Genomic DNA, 23,935 nt, shown 5'->3' on the forward strand with positions numbered 1-23,935 from the left:
CAGCCGAAAATTGCTTCTCTTTCTTTCTTAGTAAAAAGTAGTTTTATTTTGGACTGGAGCAGTTGTGCAGTGGACAAGGTGCTTGCCTTGCATGTGGCTGATCCATGTTTGATTCCCGCATCCCATATGGTCCCCTGCCAGCCTCACTAAGAGTAATTCCTGAGTTCTTAGCCAGAACTAAGCCCTGAGCAGCGCCAGGAATAGTCACAGAACAAAACATTTGTTTTATTTTATTTGGCTTTTTGAGCCACATCTGGCAATGCTTAGTGATTACTTCTGGCTCTGTACTCGGGAATCAATTCCTGCAGTGCTTGAGGATCATATGGGATGGTGGGGATCGAAGCTGGATTGGCTGTGTGTGAGGTAAACACCTTACCTATCATACTAACTCTCCGGCTCCCAAAACTGTAGTTTTAAAGAAATTTACTTAGAAAGATGTTGGCAGGGGTATGGGGGTGGGATGGGGGAGGTTGGACACATGTTTGAGAGAGAACATTGGCTTCTCCAGAGGGGAAAAAAAGGCAGGTAGTGCGTCATAAATTGAGATGCTGACCTATTTCCAGGGTCGGGAATGAGTCTTTATTTTTGTGGGCCTGGGGATCAAATCCAGGGCCTCACATACATGGTAAGCTCAGGGGACCATACAGTGCTAACACTAGAATCCAGTCTCCCCACATTTATTTTTATTTTTTGCTTTTTGGGTCACACCTGGCAGTGCACAGGGGTTACTCCTGGCTCTGCACTCAGGAATTACTCCTGGTGGTGCTCAGGAGACTATATGGGATGCTGGGAATCGAACCCGAGTCGGCCGCGTGCAAGGCAAACGCCCTACCCGCTGTGCTATCTCTCCAGCCCTCCCCACGTTTAGAGCATGTGCTTTAGCCTTTTACTACTGGAAACTCATGAGGTGCTGGGATCAAACGTGCATCCCAGCACAACATCTCCCCAGGGAGGTAAATTGTTTTATTTTCCAGGTTCTTGAGGTTGCTAGGTGGGGCAACTCTGAAGATCCTCCCCCCTAGCAAAGAACCAATTCGGCCACCGAAAATCATTTCCTCCTTTTGTTTTCTTCCGAGGTGCTGGGATCCCACCCTGGGCCTTGCACGTGCAGGATCTCCATCCCTGAACTATATCCTCAGGGCTGCAGCCAGGCTGAGGGGGTGGAAAGGTGGCTCTCGGTCTAGTGCAGCTGGGCTAGGCCCAGGCAAGTGCAGTTAGTTTTGGGCGTGGCTAGAGGGATCTGAAAACCTGGCTGGCGGCGATTATTTGGCGCGGCGGGCTTTCGGGTGGGCGGGGATGAGACCCGGGTCGCGGAGACCGCGCTTCCCGCAGACCCGGGCGGAGTGGCCCGCCACGGGTGACTAGATTCGCCTCCCATCTCTGGGCGAGGAAGCAGTGCAGCCACGCCTCAAGGAAAGTCTTCGGTTTGGCGCCCCGGGGAGGCTACGTTCCTTTTCAAACCCTTCCAGCAGTCCAGACCCAATCAAGTCGGAGTCTTAATTTTTTTTAAAAGGGGGGTCGGATTTCCGCTCATCAAGTTCAGCCCGCAAGTGAGGAATTCCATTAAGCACCGAAGAGACTTGCTTTGTTCCTCTTCACTCGTGAAAGGACGACAGTCGAGGATGTCGAAGGGGCAGCGGAGAGCAGCGCGCCCGGACCTTCAGCCCGCCACCGCCCGCCAGTCCCCGGCCTAACGCTCGGGTTGCTTTGGCAACCACGTCGCTCGCTCCGCCCCCATTTTTCTCAAGCCCCGCCCTGTCCGCGGGGGTGGGCTGGGAAAACCTGGCGAAAGTGCGGAGGCGAATCGGCAGGTGTCCGGAGGGGCTGGACTCCTGGGAGGCGTGGCCTAGGCTCGTGCGGGATTTTATTTTTTTTCCGGGCTTGCTGAATTTACCTGCTGTCACCTGGTCTTTTTTTTTTTTTTTCTTTTTTAACCTGGTCTTTTTGTTAGCAGTTCTAGCTCTTGCTTTTGGGGTTTTCTTCCTTCCGCCTTTATTTTATTTTTCAATCAAGACTCAGGCTTCTCACGGGGGGGGGTTCCCAATTATTTTAACTTGTACATTTAGATGTTAAAGTCTAAAAAATACAGTTAGACTTGAGGGTGGGCGGGAATGGAGCCGGGAGAGGCGTGGCCGGGCCCCAACGTGCTCCAAAATCAGAGAACGGAGGACACTGCAGGGTGCAAATGGACTGCTAAAGAATAGCTGGCCAGAGGGCCTCGGCGGCGTCTCCAGGCCGAGACCCCCTTGTCCACAGCAAGCACCTGTGCTCATACAGTAACCACAGCTCTGCCCTTCGCAATTCGCCGCGCCCCACCAAGCAGCTGTTTCCAATTTTTCTCCAGTCCACTCCCTTCTCCCCAGCCCGAGCTCATGACGCCTGCGTGCGAACCTGAGCACAGTTTAGACCGAGGCGAGGCGGGGTGGGGGCGGCGGGGTCGGGGCGGCGCCTGCGCGCTGGCCGGGAGACGCGTCCGCCCCGCCCCGCGGTTCCGGCGCCGCCGATTCGCCGCTCCCGCGTCTCGGGGCCGCGACTCCCGCCGCCCGCGCTGGCCCCCCGCCCCCTGACTGACTCCACCTCCCCCCAGACCGGCCTGGATTTTCTCAGCCTCCGGAGGACGGGCCCGGGCTCGGCGGCCCCTGGCGAAAGTGCGGTGGCGAATGAGCAGGCGCGCGCGGGGCTCGGGGGAGGCGCGCTCGGGCTCCCGGAGGCGACGACTACGACGGCCGGGAGCGCGGACGGAGGCGGCGCCTGAAGCGGCGGCGGAGCCCATGCCCCGGGACGGCGGGCGGGCCCGGAGAGACCAGTCCGGGGCCCGGGGCATGTCCCCGGGGCCCCCCTGAGGCGGCGGCGGCGGCGGCGGCGGCGATGGAAGTCCCGCCGCAGGAGGCGCCGCCCGGGCCCGGCGACGCCGCCGAGGCCCCCGCCGAGGCCCGGCCGCCCAGCCCCACCTCGCCCCCCGCCGACGGGCGCCTTAAGGCCGCGGCCAAGCGCGTCACCTTCCCCTCCGACGAGGATATCGTGTCCGGAGCCGTGGAGCCCAAAGACCCCTGGAGACACGGTAGCCGCGGCCGGGGCCCGCGGGCGCGGGGGCGAGCGCGGGGAGGGGACCCGCGAGTCGCGGCCACGCCGGGCGCGCACGGGGCGCCCCGCGAGTTGCCCCGAGTGACGGAGGAGAAAGGCAGTGGCGGGGGCCGAGGCAGGAGGTAGCTGTCGGGTGGGGGGGATGGGAAAGTGCTCACCCCACACACAAAAAAAAACAACCCCAAACGAAACCGAACGCCGAAGGTAATCGCTTTAGGAGGAATGAAAGCCAGGAGCAGTTCAAGAAAGTTGCACCCCTGGGGAGGTTTGGGGGGCTCCCCGGGGAAGCAGGCGGCGGTCCACATCGCCCTGGAGGGGCCCGCGGGGGTTCGGGACGAGGAGTGGCCATGTTGCTCCTGTCGCGGCTGGAAGGAGGAAGAGGAATGAATGTGGGCGCGGGCTGCTGAGCGGGGGGAAGGGGGCCTGGGGAAGGGGAACGCGCTCAGCCAGCCCGCCGGAAAGGAGGGGAGCCCGGGGGCTGCGGGGGCAGCTGCTAAGACAAGTAGGGGCTGGAGTTAGTAAGGCGCTGGTCTGGCACACTGCCCATCGCTGGCACCGCCTTGGAGACCCCCTTTCCCGCCCCCGCCCGCCTGGGAGTGATCCCTGAGCCCTGAGGGCGTGACTCCAAAGCCCTCCTCCGAAAAAAGGAGAAAGGTCACTGCGCCCCTTCTTCCCCCAAAGGGAAGCAGAAGTGGCCTTTCAGCAGCAAAGGAGCTTTGGGAACCGGGTGGGTAGGGGGTTTTATCCCCCCCCCCCCCCCCCCGAGCTGGGGAACAGCGTTCACAGGTGCCCAGAGAAGGTGGACACCTTGAATCAGTTTGGGGTCCTGAGGTGTGGGGGAGTGGGGAAGTAGGTCCGTTTCCTGAGCACCTGGGGAAGGTGCCCGGGATATTGGGCGTGAAAGGGCAGTGCAGGAGGGGGTCCTGTTGGGGGGCTGCAGAGAGAGGCATCTGGAGAGAGGGATTGGGCCTGCCGGGGACAGAAAAGGAAATGTGCCACCCCCCACCCCCCCAGGCAGTGGTAGCTCTGTGGCTCCCCAGCCTGCTGGGAACCTGCACACAGTAGTGACTGCTGGGTCGTGTTTTAGTTTTTGGAGCTACACCCAGTGGCCCCCAGGTGCTGTCTACTCAGAGGACTGTGTGGTACGAGGGATGGAACTTGGGGCCCCTGCACGCAAAGCTTCAGCCCTGTGAGCCTCTCTCTCCAGCCTTACAGGCGCTGCCTTTTGGGTAGAGAAGTGGGAGGCGGAGGAAGGGACTGGGCTGTCATGTGGTGTCCAGCCACTGGAGAATGGGGGATCCAGCAGGCAGTGGGCACCCCAAGACAGAGTGGGGTGGTCTAGGTACCCTCACATCCTGGCCTCCAGTGCTCTCCTTTCTGTGAAGGGGGCAGCAGTGCCTGGGACCGTGGGGCAGAAGCCCCTGACTGGTATGTGTCGGGGGTGGCCGGGTTCCGCTCTGTCCGCACCGCCTGTTTGTGCCTTACAGACAGACCCCCAGAAGCAGGACCCAGAGGGTGGTTTGTTTGTGGGTCTGGATGAAGGCCGGGAAAATGGAGTGGCGGGAGGGCAGAGGTGCAGGGAGCTTTGGAGGAACGGGCGGGGGGGACCCCGCAGAAGAATGGCTGCCTGACTTCGCGAGCAGTTTCCTCTCGGAGCCTCTGAGTGTGCAGGTGGAGGTGCTGATTATCCATGGGATCAGATTGTCCTTGCGCCGGAGAAGCAGCTGCCAGGACCAGAGCAGTCATGTAGCAGGGACAGCCCTTTGCCTTGTACGTGTCCAGCTTCGTGTGATTCCTGAGCACAGAGCCAGGAGTAAGTCCTGAGCACGTATGCCCCCAAGCCAAGCAAAAAGGAGATAGCAGCTGTTTTCCCGTCCATCCCCTCACCCCATGACGAGGCCAGGCAGGAGTTGGGGTGGGTAGGTATGCCCAGGAAGAGGGTCTGTGGGCACGGGGAGGAGTTGACGGGTCAGGACTATTACTCTGGGAAGTTTCCAGAAGGACAAGGGCCTGGTCAGGACTTTGTGAGGTCTGAGGTGGGGGTGGGGTCAGCGTTGGGGCTGGAAATCGGCCTGTCAGTGAAGGTGTTGGGGGACACTGCCCCTAGGTAGGGAGAAGGTAGTGACGTTGGTGAGGTGAGTGGGGGGCCTGGGGTGGTGAGATGGGTGCCGCGCCAGAGGAGTGGGGTGACCTCTGGGAGTGCTCGGGAGTCCCTGACGCTGTGACCCTGTGAGAAGGTGCCCTGCTGGCACCTTGAGGCCTGTGGGGAGAAGGGGTTGGAGGGTCCACATGAGAGTGGGGGAAGGTGACTGTAGGGGAATCAGGGACACACCCCTCCCCCAGCAGGTTTTGCAACAGGTCACCTGGAGAGGGTTACTGCAGCTGAAGCCAGCTGGAGAGGGGCTGACGAGGGCTGGGGTCATGGCCCCAGGTGTTCCCTGCGTGCCTGACCCCCCTGCACACAGAGCCACCTGATGGCACCATTGTGTTTGAGTCTGTCTGGGTGGCCCCCAGCCCTGTGGATAGAGCAACACCCCATTTTCCCATCCCCACCTTCCAGGGATGGCAGGCACACAGCTCTTCTAGAAGGGTCTCCGCAGGGGCAGCCTAGGGCTGGGTTCGCGGGGACTCCAGTGGAGGGCAGGGGCAGCCAGGGTGGACATGGTGAATGAAAGAAGTGACTTAGAAGGAGTCACCCCGTGGCCCATGCCCCTGGGGTGCCAGTAGGGAAGGGATTGGCCTTGGGGCTAGGGGCTCCTGCCCTTTGGAGGGCCAGGTCCAGATGTGACTCTGGACCCCTCCAGACCCAAACTCAATCCCATCTTCGTGGGGGGATGTGGTGACTGTCTCCCTCCCTCATGCCAGTGACTCACCCCCACTCCCTCGCCTCTGGCCAACCAGGGCAGCAGCTGGGGGTACCAGGAGGTTGTTGGGGGGGAGGGGTGACTCAGATCGCTGAGCTGCAGAAGCACCCAGGGTCTGTGCCCTTCTCCAGTGGGGAGCAAGGTGGGGCAGAGGCTCTCTGTTTGTCCTTACTGAACCCTAGGTTGACTTTGGAAACTGGTTTGGCAGGTGGCGGGCACCTGTCTACGCTGAAAGGGCCATCCCCCAGCAGGGCTGTCGTCACCTCCTCACTGGGCTCAGAGAGCCCCTTCTGAGGACAAGGACAGGCGGGCTGCCCGCTGCTTCCTCTCCCACCTGCCGCATAGTGTGGGCAACCCCGCTTTTCCCGCCCCCCCCACACACACACACAATAGGGTGCCAGTGCACTGTAGACAGGCATGGGAGAGCCCCCGGCTTAGGACTGTGAGGGCGTCACCAGTTCATGGGGAGCCGGCTCCCTTCACAGTCCAGACTCCCACCCCCACACAACCTGGAGAGTGGCCACAGTCTTGGCTGAGGTGCAGCTCCTGCCTGGCCGGGACCCTCCTTAGGAAGCCCCCTACCCCCCATGCTGCCCTCTGCCCCATGGTCCACTTGGCACTGGTGTCCTTGGAGGACAAGGATGTGTGACAGCCCCGTGGCACACAGCAGCATTTGGGAGTCCTTCCATCCGTGCCAGTCGGAGGCCCTGGGGTGTCTGTCCCCCATCCCTGGAAAGAAAGTGCATGCAGATGCAGGGTGGAGAGTGGCGAGAGGCCATGGAGTGCAGGTGTGTGGGGTCCTGGGGCGACTGGGCAGCTGCCCTGGGTGTGAGGGTCCTGTGGGGGCTGGGGAGAGTGTGGGCAGCTGCACCGTCAGCCACCCCAGCAAGGGTTTGTGGGTGCACCTCAGGGGCTACTTTGGGAACAGACTGTTGGATAAGCCTTGGAATATCTGCCTAAAGATGACTGTAGCGAAGGGGGCCGTCCCTCGCTACTGTTCACCCACTCAGCTGGGGGACCTGTCTCAGTCCCTTCAAGAGGGACCCACAGTGGGGAGTGGCCACCTGCAGGGGGTGCCCTCCGGGCCCTCCTTTCCCTGGGCTTTTGGTGCTCTGACCCTGCATCCACAGGGGTTACTGTCACATGAGGAAGACCTGGGGACCAGCGCCTGTCAAACCAAACGACTGCCACAGCTGATTAGTCAGGGATGGGGGGGGGGCGCGGACTGAGGCTGAGGGCCACCACGAGGTTACTGGGGTGAGCGCAGAGGGTTGGAGGGTTAGTGGGAGGGCAGACCCGTGCCAGGATGGAAGCCAGGGCTCCCTGCACCCCGAGTCCGCTCCCCCTGGCGGGGAGGCTGGAGAAGGCTCGTTTGGGGGCTGCTGTTTTGAACAGAACTTTGACAAAGGGGGGAGACTGAGTCTGGGAGGCAGGGTTTGAAGCTGATGCTGGGAGCAGAGGGCCCCTAGATACTGGGAACCTTCTCGCGCAAGGTCTCGCCCGTGCCAGACTTCAGACACCTTCAGGGTCTGGAGCTGCTTCTTCTGAGTGGATAGTGGAGAGGGGCTGACGAGGGCTGGGGTCATGGCCCCAGGTGTTCCCTGCGTGCCTGACCCCCCTGCACACAGAGCCACCTGATGGCACCATTGTGTTTGAGTCTGTCTGGGTGGCCCCCAGCCCTGTGGATAGAGCAACACCCCCTTTTCCCATCCCCACCTTCCAGGGATGGCAGGCTTGTGGGTCCCTCACCCCCACCCACAGCTAACCTGCCCAGGTGGGTGGGCCCCCAGGAGTCTGTGTGGACCCCTGAACTCCCGGTTACTCAGTGGGCTAGAGCAGGAGCAAGCTTAGCCCCTCCTCCCACCCTGTGGGGCTGTGGGATATGGGGGTGCCACTCCACGAGTTCCACTTGGAAACTGGGGTGCAGCGAGGAGCCCCTTCGTGCCTTTATCACTCTGTTTGGCAGCCTAGGGGCTTGAGGTTCTAGAGTCCTGAATTTCCAGGAGGGAGTGAACCCCTTCCCCCCCACAGCGGGCCCTGGCCCCGTGTCCCCCCCTCAGGAAGGCATTATTGCCAAGGCAGTGCCCTGGGGGGTCTTGCTCTCCTCTGGAGGCTGGATGGTGGTGGCTGGGGGTACAGCCCTCCTCCCCCCAACTGCTGAGAGTCTGCTGACAGCCGCCTGCTCCGCGTGAGGCGCCTGCCGCCTCCCCTTCCCGCAGCGCTGCTCCAGCCCCACACACAGCCGGCCCTGCGCGCTGGCACTCAGGGTCAGACTCGTGTGCCACTTCCCACCCACAGCTCCTGCTGCTGCCAGCTGCCGGCGGCTGCTCTGTCCCTGCTCGGAGCAAAGCTGGTTTCTGGTGCTTCTCGGCACCAGGCAGGTGCACCGGGGAGGGCCCTGGCTTCCAGGAGGTAGTGACAGGACGACAAGGACCATCCTCAAGCCACTCAGACTGGACTTGGCCACCTGCACTGACTCAGGCACAGAGCCTCCCTGCGGGTGGGGAGCTTCCCTTAGACCCTGAGGCAAAGGGAAAGAGTCTGTACCCTGAGCCAGGTGGGAGCCCCTCCAGCAGATGTCTGTCCCCTCCCTCATGACCCAGCCTGTTCATCCCGCTGCACAGCAGCGGGGGGCCCAGGTCCCGTGGGCAAGGCCTCAGTCCCAGGCGCAGGTCGCCATGGCGTCTCCCCACACCACTGTTGTTTGTTTTGGCCCCTCCTCCTTCCTGGGCGCGCGCCTGGGGGACTGCAGCCTGTCCACCTGGCTCCCTGGAGGGGGTGAACCACGTTCCCAGGCCCCTCCCAGCCTAATGGGGCCCCCAAGAATTGGGGGAAGGCTGCAGAGGCTTGTTGGACACCGTTGGGTCATGCACGTTGGCGGCTCAGCCTTGGCGTGGCTGTACAGAGAAGGAGGTGCAGCCCCTCTTCATCGCTCCCCCGATTTCTCGCACCCCAGTGCCTTATTGGGTTCCGTCTGGGAGCAGGCTGGGGGGAGGGAGGACCATCCCTGCGGGCCTGCTGGCCCCGGCTCTGCTTACCTGTAGGCCAGCTCAGGTTCCCTCTGCTTTGACCTGGCGGCACGCAGACTGGCTGGCTTTGAGGAGTGTGAACAAGCTCCTCGCCCTGGTGGGACACGGGGGTGGATGCAGACCCCTCGCTGCTGCTCACTGCCTCTGCATCCAGACAGGGCCCGGGCTGCTGCGTCTTGCATGGCCCCTGCCATCACCCCTGCCGTCAAGGGCACTGAGGGACCGGGCTTGCTGGGTGGGACTGAGAGAGCCCAAGTTCTTATGGGGGAGTGCATACCACCAGTGCTGGGGAGCGCAGGGCTGTACTTGGCCGTGCTGGGGTGATCCCGAGCTCCAGCCCTTGTTCTCTCCCTGGCCCCCCAACAAGAAGGCACGTCATTGTCAGCAGCAGTCAGCCCCCAGCTCCAGCCTGATGCTCTCCCCTGCCTCCGCCCGCTCATCAGAAACCTGCTTCCTGCTCCGCGCAGGGGATCTCTCCCGGCCCAGCTCTTGCTGCTGCCATCCAAATGATCTGACAGTTTCCCACACCCCAGAGCACCTTCTTCCATGCAGGAACACGGGCTCTGCCCCTAGAGGTTATCTGGGCCCCCACCCACCCCTTGCCCATTTGGGGAGGTGCTTGTTGGGAAGGGGGCAGTCCTGGGAAGGCACAGCTGCGTGCTGGGGTGTGTGCTGGAGTGGGGATGAGGGGCTTTAGGATGAGTTGAGTTTTGGGTATTACAGCACCAGCCGTCCTGGGTGGGGCCGGCAATTCTGTGCCCACTGACTGCCTGGTTCCACCCTTTCCTCCTCTCCAGAGTTAATCAGGGCTTACCTGCTTTTTTTTTTTTTGGAGGGGGGCACACCCAGCATGCTCAGGACTTACTCCTGGCTCTGCACTCTGGGAACTCTCTTGGCAGTGCTCAGGGGACCATGTGGGGTGTCAGAAATCAAATCCAGATCGACTACATGCGAGCAAGTGCTGTCCCCGCTGTGTATGGCTTCAAGCCTAGGCGTGTTACCTTCTTGCACCTCCCTGGGGCAGCTGGTCTGTGTGGCACCCTGGACCCACCTCCGCTCCCAACGCATCTCCAAGGGTCAGAGGCTGCACCCCAGGGGACTGGGAGAAGAGTCTCTCATTTGTGTGAATTCTTGTTAGTGAAAGAGCAGAAAGCTGGGGTCCCCCCCAGCCATCGGCCCGATTTCAGAGCCACACCTGGCAGTGCTGGAGGATCCTCAGCTCTGTGCTTGGGGGTCCTCTTGCAGTGCTGAGGGACCAGGTACTACTTGGGTGGAAGCACCTTAACTCTTGTTCTCTCTCCACCCCATTTTCTACATTGATTCTTTTCTGTTTTTGGTTTTTTATTTATTTTTAATTTTTTGCATCATCTCCAAAAAGAAGCCCTCTGCCCCGCTAACCCCTGCCCCCGTCTCACCCTCCCGGCTGACCTGCTGTCTGTTCACTGTATTTTGTTGGTGTTGGGTTGGGGACCTGCGGCAGCGGCCTCCCAACTTGGGGCTGGGGACCACGTGGTAGCAGGTGACAAGTCCCAGGTTTCCCTGTACAAAGCCTGTGCGCTGACTCCAGAACTGTCTTTCTGCCTGTGTGTGCACACGCATGTGTCTGAATATGTGTGTGTGTGTGTATGTGTGTCAACACATGTATAAGCCTGAGCATGTTGGTGTGTGCATGAGTTCCCCTGCAGCATCACACAGTTCCCGGAGTCAAGTTGGCATGTGGTTCCACGTCACTCTCATTGTCGAACCACCTCTGGGCATGGCTCTGCCTGCTTGATTGGTCATACCTTCCACGGCTGGTCCCTTGGGTGGTTTCCGAGCTGCAGCAGCTGTTCCCACCCAGGGCTGCTGAGGGCGCGTGTGTTTCTCCAGCAGCCAAATTACCTGCTCAGGGGTAACTGGGTTGAACGCTTTGAACATCTGCCAGATCATTGCCCCAGGGACATGTGCTCTAGGCTCCCTGCCCCACAGTGCAGTGCTTGGGGGTCTGATTCCTCTTCACCTTCCTTGATCTTATCCTTTGGAGTCCTGTGGCCTCCTGGGGATGTAGTGACCACCCCTTGTCCATCCTGCAGTCACCCACCCTACACAGGCTTGGCATTGACTGGGGGAAACTGCATTCCAGGAGGGCTCTCCAGCAGGAGACAGCCCGGATCCCCAGCCCCCCTGTTTGTAGCAGGACATGCCCCAGCGCTGACCAGTGGGATGAGAGTAAATCTGGAGGGACTGGGCACCCATGTACTCCCTGGTGTTGTCACTTTGTGTCCCCTCCCTGAAATCAGCCTCTCATCCCTCTGCTCACTGGGCCTCACCTGCCTGCTGGAAATCTTGGGGTCTCAACGATTTTTTAGAAGTTCTTTTTTTTCTTTTTGGGTCACACCCGGTGATGCTCAGGGGTTACTCCTGGCTCTGCACTCAGAAATGACTCCTGGCAGTGCTCAGGGTACCATATGGGATGCTGGGAATCGAACCCGGGTCGGCTGCGTGCAAGGCAAACGCCCTACCCACTGTAATATCGCTCCAGCCCCTTTTCAGAAGTTCTTAAAAGGTCACCAGGTGCACAGGGTGCACCGATGGCGGCATCCACACGCCTGTGCCCCTCAGGAGGCCGGCTGCTGGCTTCCAGGAGTGGCAGCGGGTTTCCAGCAGGCCCCGTGAATACAGCAGTGGCTTCCCTTAGAGTGTTGGGGCCACAGTCACTGGCTTTGGTGGGGGGCTGGCTGGGCTGCAGGGCCTCCCCTCCCCAAATCCGCCACTGGAAGTGAGTGTTCTCTGTAGCTGCTTTTCTGTGGCCTTGACGCTGTGGGCTTAGGAGCAGAGCCCAGCCTGGATGGGCCGGGGGACCAGGGCCTGAGTACAACCTTCACTTCTTGGAGTTTGGGGTGAGACCCTAGCTCTGCAGTCCTCCAAATTCCAAGTGGCAGCACAAGAAACAAACCCAGGAAAGGGGTGGAGCTCAGTACCTAGGGCAGGGCAGTGTGCTGCCTTTGCGGAGCAAAGTTGGGGTTCCGGAGGCCATAGACGCATACATACCCCCCTGGGGTTTGCAGATCCCCCTCCCCCCCCCGCCAGTCCCACCAGGCAGACAGTTGTCACTTGTTTCACAAACAAGGGGGGTCTGAGACAGTTCTGGGTGGAGCTGTGCTGGGTGTGAGGGGCAGCGCAGGGTGGTCATTGGAGCAGGACCCCTAACCCATCCCTGGGGCCTCCCCCACTGCTGCTTCTGGAAGCTTCCATGTCCTGGCACTGCCATGTAGGTGAAGAGATTGCATGACTGGCACAGGGAGTTCACGGGCTTCTCCCCAGGAGGGAGTTTGGAGATCTCCAGCACCAGGACTGGTGACCCCACAGCGGGTCTGTCTGGTGCTCTCCTGGGCTCAGGAGAACCCAGATGCTTCATGTCAGGGCATTTGTCTCTGAACTGGGGGCCCTGGGCTCCACCAGCCCCCCAGACAAGGCCCTCCCCACACCCACCTCTCTCAGGGACCCCCCCACCCCTGCGGGAGGGTCAGAGACTACCAGGTGTGCCAGCACACACATCTCAGCAGTGCCCTCGATTGGGGCATGATCTTAGGCACATGTGATCTGTAGCATCCTGGGTCCCCGTTCTACACATGGCCCTCGTCTGTCCCCCACAGAGGGACACTGGAGCCAGGCTGGAGTCCTCCTAACCCTCAGCCCTACTTTCCTCCTCTGGAAAAGGGGGTGGGGTCTGTGTCTTTAAAGGTGGTGCCAGTCACATGTGATGACAAGGATTGTGGAACCCAGACTGCCAGGGCTGGTGCCCACATGGCTCCCTTCCTTATGGTCCCCCTCAAAGCGGGGGCTCCTGCCTCACAGTGTGGTCAGAAGCAGTCCACGGAGTGACATGGAAAGGGCCATGTTTCAGGCGCAGGCCTCCCCTCCATGTTCATTCTGTGTGCTGCACTGTGGGGCGTTCCCTTTGTGTATTGGCACCTGCTGGTTGGGGGTGCTGGGGGGACCTGGCCCCTCACGTGAGGCTGAAACAGGATCTGCATGTGTCATGCCGGGCTGGAAGTTCAGGGTGTGGGGAGTCGTGAGGGGGAGTGGGCCAGCCCCGGGCACCTGCCAGCTGTCAGTGGGCAGGCCCTGCCCAGCAGGGATGTTGTGTCAGCCCAACCCTCCAGCAGGACCTCGCCCCAGCACCCTGATTCCTTGTCCAGGAAGGAGACAGGAGAACAGCTCCTCCCCTGGGGAGCTGGGGAGCGTGTCCTCATTCATTCACTCAGCCAGAGGCTTCTGCAGGGGCTCCCCAGACTCAGGCAATCACTGCTGACCAGCTTCTTGGTCTCCCGCAGAGACTAGAGAAGTAAACAGAGGTTAGGAGTCAAGGAGGACTTCTCAGAGGAGGTGATATGCAGCTGAGGGCTAGGGGAGCAGCAGGGGGGCTCAAGTGGGAAGGAAGCTGGTGGGAGTAGAAGCTGGGACCTAGGGGTGCTAGAGGTGCACACAGATGTGGTGAGCCATCAGGGCCGCTGTCTTCAGCCCTCCATAGGGTGCACCCTGCAGAAACCTAGCGAGGCTGGCGGGACTAGGCCACCAGCGGGACCTAGGACACAGGGCAGATGGTGGGGGTGTCTTCCAGCCAGGGGGAGGGACCTACCGAACCCAGGACACTTCCTCCTGGAAGCCAGTCAGCTTGGCACGGCTTGGCACTGACTCTGGGGGCTGACCTTGGAGGCTGACAGCCATGGCAGCTGAGCTGCGAGAGCATCGTCTGGGGAGTGTTACCCAGGGCTGAGTGAGGGCCTGGCTCAGAGCCCCTCCCAGGGGTTTAGAGATGCCTGAAAGCTGGGCCGGGACAATAGTTGGTTTGGGGGCTCACAGGGGTGGCCCACCGTAGTGGTCTGGTTTCTCAGGGTGCCGCCAGGTACGCTGCCGAGGTCCCATGGGACCCTCCCTTTGGTGACCCAGGGTGGACCCTGGCCTGGCCCTGGTACAGTGGCTATTCTCCCTTTTCTGGGGTTGGGCTGGGCTTGTGGCTGCACCCAGTGCTCAGGGGTCACAGGGTACTGGCTCGGCTGTGAGCTAGACCTGCACCTTCACCTGGGGCTCAGGGCCCCTCTCCCCGTGCCTGGGAGGGCACCCCTGTGACCTCTGTGACCGCCTGTGACCTCTCCTGACTGGCTTCTGAACCTGGGGGCACATAGCCCAGCAATGCCCTCTGCACTTCAGGAAGGTGCCAGAAAGCCAAATGGAAGGGCTGGGAGTCTGCGTTCCCCACTCCCTGTCTGGGTTCAGACTGGGCACCCCACTCAGACCACACTGGGTGCGGGTGCCTGCTGGCTCCTGACCGCTAGCCTGTTGACAGGCAGGGTACCGGCCATGCCACCTCTGCAGACGGCACCACCCTGCGTCTGCCTTCTTTTTCTTGTGGGGCGTTGGGGGGACAGGGCATACACCGTGCTACTTGAGATCAGCTCCTGGCAGTACCTGACCAGCCTGACCAGCCACACCGTGCAGGGGGTGCAGTCCCAGCCCCTAAGGCCCTTAGGCACCCCCATCCCTGCACTGCTACTGCATACCCCAGCCCTCCACTGTGCTATGCAGGGCTGAGTTCTTCAGCTTCTGCTCCCTGCTCTGGGGAGGGAACTCCGAGATACCCGTGGACAGGTTGGAATGGGGGAAGTTAGAGGAGTTCCCCAGTCGGAAGAGTGGTCCCACGTGAGTGGTACAGATGCGGACTGCCTCTGCTTGCAGCTGGGAAATACCCTTGGATTGGGCACCCGCCTGCACCCAGAAGCTGGTGGTCTCTGGGGCAGGTTTGTCACCGGCTCCAGGCGGGAAGAGGCGCCCAGAGGTGGTGCCGCCAACCCCATGGAGGAAGGGCCCAGACCCAGGTGTGAGGTAGTGGCATATACCAGCCTCACCTCCTGGGGCCCTGCAGACCTGGCACAGGGACCTTGTTGGCGCCCATGGGCAAAGTGCCAGCAGGGTTGTTCCTGGGGCTCTGCCAGCGCCCTCCTGCGGCTGTGCACAAGGGTGGCCGTGGGTCTGCTTGCGCCTGGTCTGGGGAATCGGAGCCGCGAGTCAGGCTTTAGAGGGAAGGGTCAGAGCTGGGCCTGGAGTCTGGAATCTTCCCTGAAGGCTCTGCATCTTCCGGATTTCAGAGCCCAGAGGCTTTGCAATCTCAAGCCCTCTCCTGTCCAGCCCCGCCCCACCGGGCTGTAACGCTGCACCTGGCGGGAAGCCTGGAAGCTGCTGGTGCCTGTTGCCTGTTGCGCATGCGCATGGGAAGGCCCCAGGTGGCTGACCTCTGGGAAGCTTAGACACCTGGTGGTGGTGGGGACAGGCTCCCCAGATGAGTCCTGGGAGCAACGTCCTGGGAAGTTTTGCTGGGATGGGTGGGCAGGGGCTTTCTGTGCGCCTGGGAGATGCTGGCTTGGCTTGTAGAGAGGTCCCCACCCCTGCCCCCACTCCGGGTTCCTCATGCAGCGCATGTGGTGCCAGCTCCCATGGCTGCTGCAGTAGGTGCTCAGATCTGGGCCCCCCTAGACCTGCCTGGCCCCTGACAGCCCCCCACCTCCTCCTCTGCTCCCCCAGAAGCCCCATGCACTGTTGCCTCCTAGGTGGGGACCTGCTCTGCGTCTCCTCCCTCTGTTCCATCCCGACACCCGCCTTGGGTTTCTCCTGCGCTGGGGTGAGGGGCCCCTGCCCAGCTATCACGTGGCAGCTCACCCCAGACAGCACCTGCCCAGATGGTCTGGTGGCCACATCCTGATGCTGGTCTTACCTTTCTCCTGAGCCTGTTATGGCACTTGATGTTCGTTCTCCTGTGTCCCTACAGAAAGGGGTGGAGGACACCCCTTTCCTGCACTTCCTTGTGTCGCGCCTTCAATCAGAGAGGGGAGGGGTGTGGGGGAGTCTCCGCCCTTTATTGGGGAGAGCACACCGCAAGGGTCGCTGCCCTCTGGGCACGTGGATCCCCAACTCTGTTCATGACCTCTGGGGGAGAAGGCAATGTGGGATACTCTGCTGTGGGGAGCCTGGGGCCCATCGAGGTACCCTGGAGGGGAGCCCCTGTCCCTTTGTGGGTATCGCTAACTGGGAGATCCATCCTCTTCAGCTCCACCCCTGCCCACCCACACCCCCTTTGCATACCTAGGAAGGAGGTGCTAAGTGTGGGAGCTCCTGTGTCCTCACCGTGCTGCACTACTCTCCTGCCCATACCCTCTGTGCATCCCTGGGTGGTATCTCCTCCTTGTCCAGGTGAATGCATGAAGGAGGAGCGGCCGGGACTGCACCCCCCAGGCCTCAGCCATGCATTCAGGTCCCCTTTAGGTTTCTCGTGGGGCCAGCAGAGGGTCCTGGGTGCTGGGGTGGCACCAGCACAGCCTTGGGGCCAGAAACACCTGGAACCGCTCTGCTGAGTACTCAACCTTTCCCTTACAGGGGTTCTTTGTCTTGGGGCGGTGACTGTGTGTGGCAGTGTTTGGGTACACCTGGCTGCAAGGGGTTAATGCCTGAAGAGAACATCCTAGTCTGCAGGGTCTCATGTTTGATTTGCCCTCGCATTAAACCTCTGACCTCATTAGCCAAGAATCACCAGGAGTGGCCTCTAGGCCCAGGGTGCACTATTTGGAGGCCCCAAAATAGTTTTGAAAAATTCAAATTGAGGAGCCAGAGCAATAGTACAGTAGGTAGGATATTTCCCTTACACACAGCTGACCTAGGTTTGGTCTCCAGCATTCCATGGGGACCCTCGGTTCCCGCCAGGAATAAACCCTGAACACCACTGGAGGTGGCCGCCCCAAAAATAAATTTGAGGCCTTGCCATAGGGTGGCATCAAGGGCATGGGGAGTGGGTGGTGGCTGACAGGGCACAAACCTGGTATGATGGTGACTGTGGGTTCGGGCGGTTGGGTATGGAGAGTCACGGCCTGTCCCTGTCCCCACAGCTCAGAATGTGACAGTGGATGAGGTCATTGGTGCCTACAAGCAGGCGTGCCAGAAGCTGAGCTGCAGGCAGATCCCCAAGCTCCTCCGGCAGCTCCAGGTACGAAGTTGTGGGGCCCTGTGGCTCAGGACCATGGGAACACACGTCTGTGAAGGGAACCAGGCCCTGGCGAGCTTGTCACTATGCAGAGTATGGGAAAGGATATCGGAGTGGGTGGAGTGAGTAGGGCACTTGCATGTGGGCACCCCATGTAGTCCCCTGAGTCCCGCCTGGAAGTGAACCCTGAGCACCGAGCAAGGAGGAAGCCCTAAGCATCAAAAAGAAAAAAGAATTTCAGGGGACTTGCACTCCCTGAAGTCCTCTGGTACATTGGGGGCTGCACCCTGGTACCTCCTGGGGCTGCAGGCCAAGCTCATTCTCGTCTCTGCTGTTGACTCTATTTTTTTTTTTTTTGGCTTTTTGTGTCACACCCGGCAATGCACACGGGTCATTCCTGGCTCATGCACTCAGGAATTACCCCTGGCGGTGCTCAGGGGACCATAATGGATGCTGGGATTCGAACCCGGGTCGGCCGCGTGCAAGGCAAACGCCCTACCCGCTGTGCTATCGCTCCAGCCCCTCTGCTGTTGACTTTTAAGGGTCTGAGTTTTCTTGTTAGTTTTTGGGCCACACCAGCAATGCTCAGGCTCTGTTCTCAGGGGTCACTCCTGAAAGGGCTCAGGGAGATACTGTGGGGTGCTGGGGACTGACCCTAACTGGCCATGTGCAAGGCAAGCACTCTCCCCTCTCTGCGTTATACTAGCTCTCTGACCCCTCTTTTTTTTTTTTTTTTTGACCCCTATTCTTAAAAGTCTGAATTACACTTCAGAATTGTGGTTTGAAGTAGTTCGTAATAGAGTTTCTGGGTATCATGTACCAATATCATTCCCACCTTCTTTGTCCTCATTCCTGTAGTCTGGGGTCCAGGGTCATCTAGGTGTCCTTGAATTGTATATTAACTACTCCAGACCTGAAACACAAAATCCAGGGGCTCAAGTGGGAGGGCGCTTGCCTCAGGCATGGCCAGCTCGTGTTTGATCCCTAGCACTCCATATGGTCCCGAGTCCCTCCAGGAGTGATCCCTGATTACCACCAAGTGTAGCCCAAAATAATAGGATTATTTAAAAAAAAAAAAAAAAAACTGCAGTTGCTGAGTCCCCACTCCCCAGGCATCCCTACTGGTGGCAACCCCAGGGTCACACACTCAGACTGGCCCTGGGCACGTGGAGGGGGCACAGCCTCCCTGTGGGCATTGGGATCACGGCTCTGCAGTGTTGTGTGGCCCTGACTGGAACTTCACTCAGGCCAGCTCACGGCTTCTATACCAGCTGCCTCCCCGGCCAAGAGCATTTGCTTGCCAGAGACCTCCCTGTCCCCTGCTCCCCTGAGCCTGCCCAGCTCACACAGACCTGCAGCTCTGGCCAGGCCTCGGGGTCAGGGTGGGGGGTTCCCTGCCTGAGCTCCCACCCCCACCCTCTGCTTGGCAGGAGTTCACCGACCTGGGCCACCGAATCGACTGTCTGGACCTGAAAGGTGTGTGTCGGCCCCTGGGGGGCTGTGGGGGGTGCTCATGGATCCTGCTGGGCCTGGAGCTCCAAGGGGAAGGGGCTGCCACTAGGAGGAAGGGGGGCCCTGCCCTGGACGTGTCTCGGACTCTAAGGGCCACATGTCCTGACAGGCGAGAAGCTCGACTACAAGACATGCGAGGCGCTGGAGGAGGTCTTCAAGAGACTGCAGTTCCGGGTGGTGGACCTGGAGCAGACGAGCCTGGACGAGGACGTGAGCACCCGTGCCCACTGTGGGACAGGGGGGTCAGAATGGACGGGGTGACTGGCGGCCCCCAGCAAGGCCCCTGGACCCACCCCAGAAGCAGACACATTGGAAGCAGGGGAGCCTTTCTGGGCGCTCTCCCTGGCTCCAAGCCTCTCCCATTCAGCCTGCGTCACCCCCCATGGCCCCCACAGGTTGTGGGGGGGCCAGTGCTGACTGCACCCCATCTTCCCAGGGCGCCTCGGCCCTCTTCGACATGATCGAGTACTATGAGTCAGCCACACACCTCAACATCTCCTTCAATAAGCACATTGGCACCCGGGGATGGCAGGCTGCCGCCCACATGATGCGCAAGGTGGGTGCTGGGTCCCCCTGGGGCCTTCTCCCTCCAGGACTCGCGTGGCCTTCAGTGGGGACTGGACCCCCATTTCACCCATAGGGTCTCTGCCTCCCAGGAGCCAGGCAGCCCCCCTTCCCCCTCCCCAGCCTCAGTTTCCCCAGATGGGAAATCCCGGGTGGTTGACTGGGGTGTGGGGTCCTTCTGAGCCTGCCCCTGGCCCCGCAGACCAGCTGCCTGCAGTACCTGGACGCCCGCAACACACCGCTGCTGGATCACTCGGCGCCCTTCGTGGCGCGCGCCCTGCGCATCCGCAGCAGCCTGGCCGTGCTGCACCTGGAGAGCGCCAGCCTGTCGGGCCGGCCGCTCATGCTGCTCGGTGAGGCCCGCGCCCGCCCACCCCACTGCCCTGCACGGGGGCCGGCCGGTCACGTCCATCTATCTGTCCCCTCCAGCCACCGCCCTGAAGATGAACATGAACCTGCGGGAACTGTACTTGGCTGACAACAAGCTCAACGGCCTGCAGGACTCGGCCCAGCTGGGCAATCTGCTCAAGTTCAACTGCTCCCTGCAGATCCTTGACCTCCGCAACAACCATGTGCTGGACTCAGGTGCGGACCCTGCTGGGTGGGACAGCAGAGCCCAGAGTGGTATCTGACCAGGCCTAGTGTGCGGGGCTGGGGGGCTCAGGAAGGACTTCTGGAGGAGGGGACTTCTCAGCAGAGTACTAAACGGAGTGAATGGAGCCTGTGGGGCTGAGAATAGGACCAGTCAACCCTAAGGTTTGGAACAGCCTCGAAGAGAGCTCCGGGCGTGTGTTGGGAGGTTATCCCACCCCCTGGATCTCCCTGAGAGACCTGCCGAGCAGGACACAGCACCTCCTTCGGCCCTTGGTGTGTGCCCCGCCCCGGAGGGCTTGCAGAGGTTCCGAGACTAGTGGGGCTGGGGGTCGCCATCCCATCCCCGTGCCCCCAGGACTCCCTTGCTCCCCCAGGTCTGGCCTACATCTGCGAGGGCCTTAAGGAGCAGCGCAAGGGGCTGGTGACCCTGGTCCTGTGGAACAACCAGCTCACGCACACAGGCATGGCCTTCCTGGGCATGACGCTGGTGAGTCCTGGGCGCCAGGGACTGGCTCCCCTCGCCCACTAGGTCTTATTTAGTGCGCCCTCCCCAGCCGGCGCCCCCTTGCACACACTGGTGCACACGCCTTTCACTTACCCCACCAGATTGTCTGCCGCCCCCGTCCTTACTGCCTTCAGTCCTCTTTGGGGGCCTCTGGGGCCCTCAGGGCTGCACCTGCTCATGGCTCCCGCCCTCCCCCCAGACCCTCTCTCCAGCCCTTCAGTTTTGGTTCAGTAGCATTTTGGTTTATTAGACACCGGGCCCCCAGACTTGCCCACTGAGCCCCGACCTGCCCTCACACACACTCCTGGGTCTTGGTGCCAAGAGCTGGGGGTGTGGGGGGGCATCCTCCTCACTCCGCCACTCGTGCCGCTCCTCCAGCCCCACACGCAGAGCCTGGAGACCTTGAACTTGGGCCACAACCCCATCGGCAACGAGGGCGCGCGGAGTCTCAAGAACGGCCTCATCAGCAACCGCAGCGTGCTGCGCCTGGGCCTGGCCTCCAGCAAGCTGACCTGCGAGGGTAGGCGGGCGGGCGGGGGCGGGGCCCGGGCGGGGCGGGGCGCCGGCGGGCGTGGGCCCCTGGCCAGCCCCTGCGGTCCCCCTCCCAGGCGCGGTGGCCGTGGCGGAGTTCATCGCCGAGAGCCCCCGCCTCCTCAGACTGGACCTGCGGGAGAACGAGATCAAGACGGGCGGGCTCATGGCACTGTCCTTGGCCCTCAAGGTGAACCACTCGCTGCTGCGCCTGGACCTCGACCGGGAGCCCAAGAAGGAGGCGGTGAGTGGGGCGGGGCGGGGCCGGGCTGGGAGGGCCTGGGCTTCCCCCTGAGCCCGCCCGCCTGTCCCTGCAGGTGAAGAGCTTCCTGGAGACACAGAAGGCGCTGCTGGCTGAGATCCAGAGCGGCTGCAAGCGCAATTTTGTACTGGCGCGGGAGCGCGAGGAGCAGGCGCAGCTGTCTGCGGCCATGCCCGAGATCGCGGTCACGGCCGCCCCGGCCGATGGGGACCCCGACCCCGCGCCCCCGCCCACTGCCGCCTGCACCCACGAGAACGGGGTCCCGGCTGGCCCCGAGCCGGACTCGGATTCAGACTCAGACTCAGAGCGGGAGGATGGGGAGGAGGAGGAGGAAGAGGTGGCTGCAGAGCAGGTGGCCGCCCCCTGCCCGGCCCTGGTGCCCCCCAGCAGCCCCTCCTCCCCTGCTGAGCAGCGCATTTCTGTGTCCAGCCCCGGCCGGGGCCATAAAGTGTTTGTGGTGACCCGGGTGGAGAGTCCCCCTGAGAGAGTGGACCCCCCCCTGCTGCCTGCCCCACCCTCCCCACCCACTGAGGCCAGGCCCACCCAGGACTCGGGCACCCCGGAGCCTCCGCCGCCACAGGAGCCGCCGCTGGCAGGTCAGCCGCTGCCCAATGGCCTGAAGCCCGAGTTTGTCCTGGCCCTGCCTCCAGAGCCGCCCCCCAGGCCCGAGGTCAAGGGGAGCAGCTGTGGCCTGGAACACGGTAAGAGGAGCTGGGGCCCCAGAAACCCTGCCCCTGGGTGGGGTTCTCGGCTTGGCCCCTCCATGGAGTCCCGTCTCCCCCCAGAGCTGAGCTGCTCCCGGAACGAGCAGGAGCTCGAGAAGCTGCTTCTGGAAGCCAGTCAGGACTCCGGGCAGGAGACACTGTGACACTTTAGGTGAGGGTGTGAGGAACTGGCGGGGCTGGGGACAGAAGCCTGGTGCTGACTGACCCTCCCCGTCTCCCTAAGTTCCTTTTTTTCCAGGGGGTCTTCAAGGAGCTGAGGCCAGAGCCATGAGACACTGCTGGCCCTCCCCCCAGCCTCCGGAGGCCTGGACACCGGGGTGGGGCCTCCCTAGGGACCCTGCCCCCCTACACTACAGGGGGCGGACGCCCTGAGCGGGGGCCCTGCCGCCCCACCAGAGCACTTCTGTGTGTGTCTGGCGTGGGGGGACACGGGGAGGCGGCGGAGGTCCTTGGCCGTGAGGCCGTCCACAGGGCCCGGGGTCCAGGAGTCCCGGCTGCCCTGTGCGGGTGCCATGGGTGGTGGTGGGGTGGGCCGGTGCAGGCCGGGGCAGGCCGGGGCAGTGCGTGGTGACGGAGCCCCAGATCGCAGAGCAGGGTGGGTGGGGGGACAGGGCAGAGGATCAGAGCTTTTTTTCTTAAGTGCAATAAACCTATCAGGGAGCCGGGGTGGGGAGCAGCCGGGCTCCGCAGCCCCTCTGTGGGGCGCCCTGAGAGGCACTACAACCCCGGGGGAGGGGTGCGGGGGGGGCTCCTGTCGGTGCAACTCTGTTCTCACCTTTTCTAATAAACCAGAGCTGCATTCACCGTGTGCTGCTGTCTGTTGTGCCCTGGGAAGGTCCCCTGCTGGTGCAGAGCCATCACTGCCCACTGTCTCCCACACAGTGCCCCTGGGCCTGTGTCACTGCCCCAGGGGTGGACTCAGACACCCGTCAGCGGGTGAGGGATCAGCCCCAGAGATGCCGTCTCGGGTCTGGCTGACAGTACCATGGGGTTCTCCTTGTTCCTACACGCCGTATACAGTGGGGCAGGGGAGGGGTGCTGGGGAGCCCAGGACCCCAGAGAAGTGGAAGTGCCCCCTCCCGTGGGTCAGGCTGCTGCAGGGACTGGGGACTGTTGGGGTGCTTGTGTGAGGGGCGCTGACAGGAGCCAGGGGGTCTGGTATTCTCTGACCCCAGTTCCCCCCAAGGCTCTGAGGCCAGGACCCCGCCTCCCTGGGCTCAGGTCCCACACAATTCCTTCCTCCTGGAACTGAGGGAGGGAATTGCTCTCAGCACCCTCAGATTCTGTGACTTGGCAACCCCAGGAGATAAACAGGCCAGTTCAGCTGTGTTGATTCCTGCTTTTGGGGCGGGGGGTTCTGGGGGAAAGAGTCTGTTGCCTGCAACCATGTGAGCTTTGCCCTGAGCTCCCCAAGCTCACTCTTGAAGACAAGAGTGAGAACTGGAGAGAGTATAGGGGACGTGCCTTAAACGTGCCCTCCTGGGACTACCTTTGTACCCTAGGAGTCAACCCTGAGTAAGCCAAGTATGGCCTCAAGACAAAACCAAGTGTCCTGGGAGAGAAATGGCAGACCAGTGGGCACCGCTACTCATGTCAGCTTGGTTGTGTTCCACGAGCCCATCTCCTGGCTGCCTTAGGTGGCACCTGGCCTGGCCGGGGTGTAAGAGAGACTTAGCACCACCTCTCTGGATCCTGGGGCGTACTCTGCCCTGCTCCTCCCCATCAGCAGGCCTGTATGCATGTCTGCCTCCATCCCCTTCCTGGCTGCAGGGCACAGGGAGCACCCACCTATGGACTCCAGAAGGGCACCTGCATGCTGACCCAGGTGTCAGGGTACCCCCCTGCAGGCTGCTCGGGTTTCTGCCTGCACTGAGTTTCCCTGTAGTGCCAGCTCTGCCCTGTGCTCACTTCAGAGCAGTCATCGGGCCAGGGGTGCTGTGCCCAGCTTTGGGGCTAGAGCAGGGAACCGGGTGCTGTTAAGGGGGTGCAGGGTTGAGGCGCCTGCCTTGCACGCGGCCGGCCGGGGTTCCGTCTCTGGAGCACAGGTTCCACAGAGCAGAGCCAGGAGTGGCAAACCAAGTCCTGTGCCTCTAGGATCCTGGCAGTTATACACAGCCTCTGGCACAGGGCGCGCTGGCAAGCCAGGGGCCTGCGGGGCAGATGCACCAGGCCTGTAGGTGGCACTTGGCCACGAGGAGCCTCATCTCCCTCCTAGGCTGGACACCACCAGTGTGAGGCATGGTGGTACCACACT

General features: G+C 61.8%; 1 protein-coding gene across 2 annotated transcripts; it reads left to right on the top strand.

The window, feature by feature from the left end:
* The first annotated feature begins 2,720 nt into the window (after positions 1-2,720).
* PPP1R37 (protein phosphatase 1 regulatory subunit 37) lies at positions 2,721-22,440 on the top strand. Of its 2 annotated transcripts, none has more exons than XM_055146160.1 (13): positions 2,721-3,061; positions 16,894-16,991; positions 18,419-18,464; positions 18,610-18,710; positions 18,937-19,056; positions 19,267-19,417; positions 19,494-19,649; positions 20,033-20,145; positions 20,542-20,683; positions 20,772-20,938; positions 21,012-21,657; positions 21,742-21,832; positions 21,920-22,440. In XM_055146160.1, the coding sequence occupies exons 1-12, from the start codon at positions 2,869-2,871 to the stop codon at positions 21,822-21,824; spliced, it is 2,016 nt and encodes a 671-aa protein (XP_055002135.1). In that variant the 5' UTR covers positions 2,721-2,868; the 3' UTR covers positions 21,825-21,832; positions 21,920-22,440. The 2 variants fall into 2 exon arrangements, with proteins under 2 accessions (XP_055002135.1, XP_055002134.1); XM_055146159.1 differs by having other exon boundaries at positions 21,905-22,435.
* The last annotated feature ends 1,495 nt before the right edge of the window (positions 22,441-23,935 follow it).

The sequence above is a fragment of the Sorex araneus genome, chromosome 8, assembly GCF_027595985.1.
Source record: "Sorex araneus isolate mSorAra2 chromosome 8, mSorAra2.pri, whole genome shotgun sequence".
Taxonomy (NCBI): Eukaryota; Metazoa; Chordata; class Mammalia; order Eulipotyphla; family Soricidae; genus Sorex; species Sorex araneus.

Excerpts from the sequence above, each read along its gene's own strand:
- PPP1R37 (XM_055146160.1), top strand. The coding sequence starts at position 2,869 with ATGGAAGTCCCGCCGCAGGAGGCGCCGCCCGGGCCCGGCGACGCCGCC. Across the intron at positions 19,418-19,493 it reads CCGGCCGCTCATGCTGCTCG|CCACCGCCCTGAAGATGAAC; the intron begins GTGAGGCCCGCG and ends TGTCCCCTCCAG. Across the intron at positions 21,658-21,741 it reads CAGCTGTGGCCTGGAACACG|AGCTGAGCTGCTCCCGGAAC; the intron begins GTAAGAGGAGCT and ends GTCTCCCCCCAG.